Here is a 10,575-nt window from a genome sequence, read left to right as displayed (position 1 = left end):
TTGTTCTCCATCTCTTGACTTGAGCGTCGGAGGATCTTCATTGGGGAACATCCTGGAGAGGACTTTTTGCAGGTATTCGGATGGAGCTCCAGCGACTGCATCATCTCAGCTATCCTCACCTCGGCATCCGACTTCAAGTGTGGAAATCAGGAGCAACAATTTCAATGGGCCGTAAGCGATGGTTAGGCCCTATTTAAATGGGCCGTAAGTGATGTTTAGGCCCCATTTAAATGGGCCGTAAGCCTTAGCATACTTAGAGAAGTTGAGGAGTTGAGAGAACAGAAGGGAGCCAAATGATGACCCCTTTAACTTTTTGCTGGGAAAGGATTTGGTGGCGAGTAGCAGGAGAGGTGACAAATGAATAGAATACTTGTGGCTCGTTCTTCCTACTTTTCTATCTTTTGACTGAGGTGGGGCAGGTTTCCCATAGAGTTGGAAAAAATATAGCCTAGACTTAGACACCATTGCTATGTTCTCTTGGAACTTTGCACGGAATTGCCTAAGTTGGCCTGGTCAGTCATAACAACCATTTGAAAAAAGAAAAGCCAAAAAAGGTTGGTCAAAGAGCTCGCCAAATTCTTGTTTGCAAAGAGCAAGTTGGGTTAAACTTTGCAAGATATCTAACCAAGGATATATAATTTTAATGAGAAAATTATTAAGAGCAAACATAACGCTCATGTCTCGTACAGTGCAGATCTGATTGATGAACGAGGTCATCCTTTTTGACCAGATTCAGAGATAATGTCATGATTAAAGTCAATCTTGCCGATATTCTTCCGTGCATATGAAGGGCAATATTATAAATTGTACGTAGATCAATCGCCCAAAGCTTAGCTCAAGCCACTGGTGTAGTTCCTCTATTTTAGCCAGATGTTATTCATGATCTGATTCTAATCATGTTACATTAGATTGACGGAGTATGGAAGACAGAGTGTTGTTGGAGATGGATTATTGCAGGTGAACTGTTGCTAGATATGTTAGTTTGCCAGTTAAGTGCAAGACGGAAAAGCATAGTTGACCCCTTTTTGGGGAGGGTAATAATTAAAATCCACCTCTTTGATTAACTATCATTCGATATGGTACATTTTTGTGGATTGAAAATTTTATTCCCAGCTCTTAATTTTGGTAGCTGTTTATGTTTAGTCACTAGTCTTGTAGACATCTATGTACAACTATACATAAAAAAAATAGGCAAACTGTATTCAAAAACAAGTACAGAAAATGCTGACCTAGTCAAGTGCTACACTATAGTGTTAAACATATGAGGATTAAATATTGATGGTTAAACAAAATATTTAATGCGTTTTTTTTTTGGGATGGTTTGGTGGTTGGAGGATTTCCAGGCCTTTCCTTCATCATAAAGATGTCAACATACTGAGGGTTTGATGGTACCATGAGAAACAGGAGGAGCCGGGCAATTAAAGCTGGTGACAAGCTAATCAAAAAGCACGCGCTAAGCACAGTTAAAGCTTGCGTCGCTGCTATTTATTGGTTGATGACACAAATGCACAAAAAAGGTTTCCCGAAAGCAGCAAGGGAACCATGCAAGCCATCGATGTGAAGAGTCTCCTCTCAGTCACCCCAAACACCGAAGAGTCCACGATCACATCATGGACGAGACACCAGACCTTATCCTGTCTAGTATTGATGGCGCTCCAAGGTTTGGAGAATTCTAGAAGGTCTCAGACGCAAGACCTTGCGAGCAATACCTTAGATATCTCTGACGTTCTTATATTGGTCATGAAAGAGGAAAGCCAGCTTTCAAGAGGGGCGAAAGTATGTGATCGATCCTACGATTCACTGATTGATGGATAGGTTGAGGTGGATGGAAGAGGAAAAGAATGACATATATATATACCTAGAAAGCTAAATGAATATCAGAGTTTTAAAGAACAGAAAGTCATCTTTCTCGAGGAAAAAAAGAGAAAAGGTTACACCATATTATGATGAGAATAATGAAAGATTTACACTTCATAAAACAAACAACGCTATTATTTTTACGTTTTTATATTGTAGCTAAAGTTGCAAGGAGCTTAGAGCCGACGACATTTCATGTAAGAGTTGGAACGGCTGAGAAAAGACAATGCCAATTAAAAGTCTTCATCTGTAAATCTTTTTAGTTAGGAATAACTTGATACCTCCGCAAAAACTCATTCTACAGCTCACAAACATTGGACATGGTTTAATCTGCATTTGAGGAATTAAGAAGCAAACTAAGCTATATATGCATTACAATCAACATATTTTGTTGGTATGATGTTGGGTTGAGGCACAAGTACTTCTTAGAACTCAAGAATGCTGTACGTGAAGCCAACACATCACATAGAGCACTATGATGTGGAGACACAAAAATCAAACCCAATGCCCTGAGAATGAGTCTCTAATAAACAAGCCACTGCATCCGATCTTTTACAGAGGCCTTTAAAGACTAGGATCTTTGGTCCAAGCAAAACTAAAGTAGCATGTGGGTATACGATAATGGTGTACTTGTTTAACCAGTACTGCTGCAAGTTACTCAAAAGAAAAGGTTGCCTAAATCATTGAAGTCGTAACAGAAAAAAAAAAAAAAGTTTGTCGAGAGTTATATCGTCAAAAACAATATGCTATCAATCAGATTGGAAAAACATTAACCCATGAAAGTTTAAGACATCAGGTCTTACCCCCAACACCCTATTTTGACTCAAAATTCTTTTTTGAAGCATCTCTAGGAAAGAGAGAATCGGGCGCTATCGAACTTAAGAAGCATGATGGTTTGTACATAGGAAATCTACATCACTATCATGTTTTATATGCTCATGCAAGAAGAGAGTAATAATCCTTTAAATGTCTTGAAACTTGTAAATAGTTAAAAATTGTTAGATGCAAATCCTAAGTCCAAAGTTTTTTTTTTTTTTTTTCCTTTCTTTTATTTTCTAAAATTTTTTATGGAAATGGGAGGCTAAAAACGCCACTCAGCATTTATTGATGGAAGTGAAGAAATTGCAGAGAGCAAAGGGGTAAAGCACACAGAGAGAATGCTGAAAAATCAAAATAAAAACTCATATATCCGTGAGTCATGAATTTTATTTTCTTTATCTGGTAGCAACATACAAGTTCATAAATCTCAAGTTCTAATCGCGTTATTATTGCAGACCTAAGAAATCAAATGAACTTGTCCCATCTTTCAATTAGACCAGATTCTCTAGTTATTGCAGCATTTTATTTCTCCAGACAGATGGCATTTAAAATAAATGTCATTAATCGAAGAATAAATGCCATGAAATATTGACATAAAATGGAACCCAAAATAAATACCGTAATATGTTATTATTTGCCAAAACTTAGCGGCAGTTAAACCAAAATTCCATAAATAATAATTTTTAAGGGCATACAATAATACCAGAAAGGATGTGCCACCATATATCACTTTTGTTGTATTGTAGCACTTTAACGGTAGAAACGGGTGCAACATTATACATTCAAATAAACCTATGGAAATGTCTAAATACGCTTATAAATTTACTGCAATCACATCCGCTATCAAATCCATCGAAAGAGAAGAAGGTTGCACCAAATAATTAAGCATCAACTTGACAACAAAAGCTTATGAGTCAATCAAACAATATTTGTCTTAGCTAGGGACCATGAAAGCCTGTAAACTATGACATTAGTTCTTGTGTCATCAATGATCATAGATCTCATCTAACAGCAGCATATGTGCAATGATCATTTGGCAATTTCTCCTACTTTGATTGGAACCAAGCTGATTTTAACTAACAATAACTCTAACTTTTCTCTCAGAAAAATACTGATCACTGTATATTAACATTACCATCTCATCAAGAAAAAATATTAGCATTACTAACAAAAATTTCTATTACAATGACTGAATTATAAAAAGAATGTTCATAAAATTCTATAAAGACCATGCATGCACATACTGTGTGACTTATAAATATTCTTATTATGCATGTATATATTATGTGTGACTTATAGATGTCCTTATTAAGGCCATATTAGCCCAAAACTTCTGGCAGATTGCGGATGCTCTCATCACATTATAAAATTGTCATTCATATATATGGTTGTCTTCATCAGCGACCCTAGGGAAATTTTGCTACTACTAAACAGAATCAAAGTAGTCCAAAATTTAAGAAACACATCCATATGCCACATCGTTCGAGCTTATTGTTCACCGGTTGACAAAGTTCTTTGCTACTTAAAGGTACTGAAATCACAAAGTTCTTTGCAACTTTAGAGCACTGAACTCAAGTGCAGTATTATGTTTCTTTTCTTTATTTACTACTTTGTCAAAGTCACAATCTAATCACAATAAGCTAGCATAAGTCATTCCTCATGCACTGTGTAATCTTTAAGCCCCCTCCACAAACAAATGCACCGTGTAATCTTGCATTAGAAGCCTAGGTTATATGTTGCAGGATTAACCACTCTTTTTTTCGAAAGAAAGAATCAATCACCTGGCTTACTATCATCTTTTGTACATGGGTAGAGACACAATGCAATAAAGAACTGCATCAATCATCAAGATTTGGATCTTGGACCCTACATTACTTGATTAAACTATTTATCCTTGAATTCTTAGCACTCCAAGCATCAAGTCCTTTATACAATAATTAAAATGGACTTCTTTGGAGCTAACTACAACCCCCGAAGGTCTGACAACAAAAGGTAGATCATCCTCATTAAGCCTTCTAAGCATTATGATATCATAAACAATGCGCCGTACGTAGCATCTTCGAATCTAATACCTGAGGTGTCTGATAATGGATCTCACACGATGAGGGCCATGATTGAGGTCATGTGAGGCAACGTGAGGCAGCATGGAATCTCGATCGGGCCCCTCCCCTCCACCTTTTCTCTCTCCTATACTCAGTATCGAAGGAAACCCAACATAAAAGACCCTTACAGGACCCCATTCAAAAAAGTTAAAGCTGCCATCCCTTCTGCTCCCACACCACAACATCCTTCTCCCTCTCTCTATAGAAAAATATCCTCAGATATCCCCCTATAACCATGTCTCTATGTGTTCTAACACTCAGTCACCTCCCTCCCTTCAAGGAAGTCTCCTTTTTTTTTTGGGGGGGTACATAAGGAAGCCTCCTTTGGATTGCACCCCACCACTTGTACAGTTGTACAACTCTCTCTCTCTCTCTCTCTCTCTCTCTCTCTCTGTGCCTCCCATCGATTTTGGTTTCTATTTATATGATTATATGTTGTCATCTGCTAAGGATAACACAAGGTGGGCTTCCTCTCTATCTTTTTCAGTGTGTACATGGGCTCGGTTCGGTTGCTTTATTCCCTCCCAAGAGAGACTGCATTGGACTTCGCGAAAGCAGACGCAAACCCAGATTCCCTGCGACAGCGACAGGTAAACAGACAAGGATTTTCTGGGGATTTCACCTTTTAACTATTATAGTTTCCATCTATTTTCTCTCTCTCCTTCCCTTCTCCTTCTCTTTTTATTGTTTCGGTGCACGTCTGTACTCCTTCCATGGCTGGCTTCGGTCTTAGGTTTTTCTAACGAACTAATTCCTGGCCTGCATGGATTTTAGTGAGATGTTGGCTTTTGTTCTCTCTCTCTCTCTCTCTCTCTCTCTCTCTCTCTCTATCTATCTATCTATCTATCACTCCCCCCCCCCAAACTAGGCGGTTACACGAATATATGGGTAATATTAAAATCTAAAACTATGGTAAAAAGGATAACCCGAGGGTTCCTTTGATTCGAGGCAGAACCGATACCAAATCTAACAGCATATGCCCATATAAAGTGCCTGTCTCTTTGTCTCTCACATGTGTGTGCGTGTGATTTGTGGATTTTTGTTAGTCAATAGTTAGTTTTGTACTTATATATTGTTGTAGCAAATGAAGAGAAAAGCACCTTCCTGATAACAATTAAGGAGAGCAAACTAGAATCTGTTCATGGATTTAAAAGCATCGCCCAAGTTCCATTTCTCAAAAAACCTATTTCAACGCACAATATATAGATATAAAACATCAAACCTCCAATATATGTAGTAAAGAATCTAGAGACCGTATCATGACAAATCTGACCAAAGAAAATACTAACTGGAAGAAGCAACTACCACTTGCTAATCAAGGATAGGCTTTAAGACTATAAATCTAAAGAAAGGCAGCATCGATATGAGTGATGGCAAAATTCTTTGACTACAGCGAACTGAGGATGTGGTTATTCTTTTACATGCAACAATATATATACTTATTCTACCAAAAAAAAACCAATATATATACTTCCCAGCCTCCAAAGTGGGAACATGGCATTGATGGCAAATACGAGAAAAGCTTTCGTTGGAAATCTTGCATGGGGAACGAGGAAGTGGCGAACTTCAACTTGGTCCAATGTGATATGTGTTTGTCCCATCGGATGATCTCTCAAAAGATGAGAAGTAACACTTGTTTTTAGAAATTTCACTTCCTGCATGCATTCATATTTCCAGTAAAGAAGAGACTTGATGGGAGAAATGCTGCCAGTTTTCCGATTTGAACACTTTGTACTCAGGTTTTCATGGGGCGAGAGAGCGGCGATAGTCTTTGGGACAGCAAATGGCGAGGTCATGAACGAAACAAAACTGCACTCTACGTATAATCTACGACTCCTCTGGCTGCTCATATTTGCCAGCAAATTAAAAAGTCATTGTGCCCATGTAGATAACATAATTTTCAAATGACAAAATAACTAGGCTTTCCAATGCATTGGTTAACTGTGACAGAAAACTTATATCCGCACCCTACTTTATCAATGACGATCCAAAGATGCTGGCTTAAATCAATGAAGAATAGCTGAGTTCCTATATGTGATTTCATAAGACGGAGAAGACTTAGTCATCAAGTAAACTACGTACACAAACACGAGCAGATCTTATATATAGATCTCATCACATAGTGATAGTTCTAATGTTAACAAGAAGCTCTACTCAAGAAAATGAAGCGAAATACATTGCTCATGTTCATTTCTAACAACTAACGCGATGTCAGAGATATTAAACTCATGCACCTCATTTCTTCAACTACTCTATAAAATACAAAGAAAGTAGACAGAAAACTAAATACCAGCCCAATATTAACCCAGAAACAAGAAACTGACCTACCATTCCTAGCTTCTTCGGTAGCCTTCAACACGAATCGAAGGGTGCAGCAAACAAGTGCTTCTTTCTTCTCCGAAGCTACTGCAAAAAAAACCTAAGCTTCCTGCAGGGGCTAGGGTTACCACCAGAACTATTAGACGAGAACCGGGAATTACAAGATATTGCCCGAAGAAGAAGAGTTAAAGCCTGAGAGTTCTCCCATCCACCCCGCACTGCCACCGCCACTGCCAGAGCTGGCGCCGCCGCCGCCGCCACCACCACCCCAGTACTGATCATTTCCGGGGACACCCAAATACTGTCTGGGCAAATTGAGCCCCTGAGAGCTGTCCTCCATCTTCACCGATGCCAGTTGCGTAATAAGCGCGGAGCCTGACACCTTTGGAAGGACCTGACCGGCAAACCCCTGGCCCCCACCTTCTCCATCGAAAGGGTAGATTCCGGGCACTGGTTGCGCCGGTGGCGGCGGAGGGGGCTCCAGTCCTCCAAGGAAAGGGAACTGCTGGATCTGCTGCAGCCTCCAGTGGTCGAGCCCGATGCTTGAGGTGCTCCCCACCTGATAGTCCACCTGCTCGATGGGCTGGATTCCAGTGAAGCTCAGGCCCAGATTGGAGGCACCGCTATAGTCAGCCAAAGTGTGGTGCAAGGAGGACATGAAGGGAAACTGGGTTGGTGGGGGGATGTGGGGAAGAATTGCACCACCGCCGCTTGTGGCCGTGGAGGGGGAGGAGGAGGATGTGATGCCGGCCACCTGCCGATCAGCGTTGGCAGCAGTGTTGGAGGATTTGGAGGAGCTTCCGGAAGACTTGGTCCGCTTGTTGCGGCGGCAACCACCGCCCACGGGGACATTGCGGAGGGCGCCGCCGCGTGTCCAGTAGCGACGGCAGGTCTTGCAGAAGTGGCGAGGCTGCGACAGGGAGTAGTTGTTGAAGTAGCAGAACTTGGTGTTGGTGGAGTCGCAGCGCGGGCACTTGAGTGCCGGCTCGGGCTGAGGGATCTTGGCAAGGCGAGCTCTCTCCGCCATTGAGCCGGGCCTCACCAATCCTGCCGCCATCCCGACCTCATGAGGACCCGGCGAGGCCAACACCGGAGGGAGCTGGTGGACCTCGCCACTACCTCCACCGCTAGCGCTTGGAGGCTGATGTGCTTGTTGCTATATACGTATACAAGTAGAAAAAGAAGGAAAAAAACAGATTAAGAAAGGTAAAAAAAAAAAAACATGGTATATTCAAGAAGAGATGGGGGAAAAGGGTGGGAATATTTTGTTAGCTCTTTTTAATTAATTTGCTTTTTTGATGAAGAAGCTAGCTAGGGAGGAAGAATTTGGAAGGAAGGGAAAGAGAGAAGGGGAGGAGACTCACCTGGTTCCAGTTGGGGGGATCAAGATAGACTGGAACTGAGGAAAAAACCATGGTCTTTTTCTTCTTTGATCTTCTTCTTCTTCTCTAATTGTTTTTTTAAGGATGATGGGCCTCAGAGATGGTGGAGAATCACATCCACAAGAAGTTGCTGGGAGAAGTAGGAGGGTAGAGATAGAGAGCGGAGAAGGAAAAAGGCGGAGGGGGTTTTATTTCTTTTCTTTTGCTGTGTCTTGTATATTTTCTATGGTAGGGTTGGCCGAATAGATGGGACTGGAGAGACTTCCTTCTCCCTGAAGCTTCTAAGAAAACTGCTGAAACAGTACTAATGAATCTAGTGGCTGGCTGCTCTCATGCATGGAAAAAGCTAGAGATAGAAAAAGGAATGAATGCAATTGGCCAGGCAATGGAACCCTAATAGTATGATTATTAGAAGCGAAATATTAAAAAACTCAAAAGCTTAGCCTCCATATATCCGTGGAGAACATAAAAGGGTTGGTCTTAGTGGTGGGGAACGCTTACGGCCGGGTTCTCTCTCTGTGTGCGCGCGCGCGCGCGCGCTTGTGTGCGTGCGCATGTATCCGTCTCTGTGTGTGTGTGTGTGACTGTTCACAAGTTGTGTTTTCCTTTTCTTTTCTGAATTCGCTTTGGCTTCTAATGTTGTTTTTTATTGACAAGAAGAATGTTGACAGAGCTCTTGGAGGCTACATGAAGTGGATGTATTGGCTGGCAATTGTGAATATTGTATGCGGAAGTGCAGTCTATAGTGGTACACTAAGAATGTTGTGCAACCAGAAGCCTTCTTTGGACGGTATGAATTTCGTATATAAAGTTATTCGATGAAGGAAGCACGCAGAAATTTAGAATGCAGTAGCATAGCAAGTTATATAAAATATGCATTAGATTTATTTATCCATATAATTTTCCACCTCTTTTAGGGATTGTTCAGCCGTCCGCAACTTCTAGTAAAGCAGATAATCACAGCACAGAACTCTATGTAAAATAGATTTTATGAAAAATTGAAGAAATATTTTCATGAAACTCTATCTTCAAGAGTTATTTTGTTATTTTCTGATATAATTAAAATGACTCTGCTTTTAGATCGGGTTATATGAGAGTAACAAAATAGAAGTTTTGGATAAAGAATTTGATAATGAACCCTTTTAAATTACAGACCTAGAAAATCAGATATGAGTTTTAGTTGAGAAAGTTGATATATACTCGTTGTAAATGACAATACGGAGACTGGATACGTTAATTCGTAATCCCAGACTTAATGCAGACCAACTACTTGAAGGTGCTCCATCCAATATATACAAGTGCTGACAATATCTTCATGAGGCTCTCCTTCCTTTTGGTTTCACTTGATCTTCGTGGACCATGATACATGAATTTTAACATATATAAGGCATTCACCTTGCGAGTGATGCAAGCATCATAAAATCATAGATGCAATAGGCAAAAACACTTTTGTTGCAATTCTAGCAGCTAATTTGAGGAAAGCGTTAGGGATATAGTTTTAGCAAGAGAAGTAGCAGATAACATACTTACCAGCTAAGAAAAGTGTAAAAGAAAACTCTGAATGACTCAACACTTTTTTCAACAGTCCATTTCATCAATCTCTTGTTCCACTCGATCGAATAGATTAATTACTAGCATACCATTACAATAATCAACATACCACTTCTTTGGCGGCCTAGATGAACTACAATAGCGAATCACATCCTTTTAATTGATTTTTTGTAGAAACACGACTAAGAATCCAACATAGCATGTGAAAAACATGTAAACATTGTTAGTTGCGAATGAAAAAAATTGGCTTGTGAAGATATTTCATTCCTGGATAGTTGTGTGGAAATGCTATGCTTATCTGTGTTAGTGAGTTAGTTCTAATCACCATTAATCGATCAGAAGGAACACAGGAGTTTGTTGGAGCAGTGAAAGATATGAATGATTTCTGGAAGGGAAAAAGATTAAATACGTGAGTGGCACTGATAAAATAAATGGAGTGGAGTACATATGGATGGAATTAAGTTGGACAAATTTTCTTTCAGGAGATTCTTTAGTTTTTTATTCATCACAATCTGCTTTATTGAAGAAATCAATCAAGACTTTAA

The 10,575-nt window shown here is 40.0% G+C and overlaps 1 protein-coding gene across 1 annotated transcript; it reads right to left on the bottom strand.

Annotated features, from left to right (window-relative positions):
* Nucleotides 1–6,857: 6,857 nt before the first annotated feature.
* LOC105052210 (dof zinc finger protein DOF5.1) lies at nt 6,858–8,792 on the bottom strand. The gene is made up of 2 exons (XM_010932947.4): nt 8,462–8,792; nt 6,858–8,253 (listed from the first exon to the last, which is right to left on the bottom strand). Exons 1-2 carry the CDS (start codon nt 8,510–8,512, stop codon nt 7,255–7,257), a joined length of 1,050 nt encoding a protein of 349 aa, XP_010931249.1. The 5' UTR covers nt 8,513–8,792; the 3' UTR covers nt 6,858–7,254.
* Between the last annotated feature and the right edge of the window lie 1,783 nt (nt 8,793–10,575).

The sequence above is a fragment of the Elaeis guineensis genome, chromosome 10 (assembly GCF_000442705.2).
Source record: "Elaeis guineensis isolate ETL-2024a chromosome 10, EG11, whole genome shotgun sequence".
NCBI lineage: Eukaryota > Viridiplantae > Streptophyta > Magnoliopsida > Arecales > Arecaceae > Elaeis > Elaeis guineensis.
Note: the sequence above shows the minus strand (reverse complement) of the source record. Positions and strands in the feature narration are given on the sequence as shown.

Bases quoted from the DNA above. Each gene is read 5' to 3' on its own strand.
- LOC105052210 (XM_010932947.4), bottom strand. From the start codon at position 8,512: ATGGTTTTTTCCTCAGTTCCAGTCTATCTTGATCCCCCCAACTGGAAC. The intron at 8,254-8,461 runs GTGAGTCTCCTC...ATACGTATATAG, and splicing joins ATCCCCCCAACTGGAACCAG to CAACAAGCACATCAGCCTCC.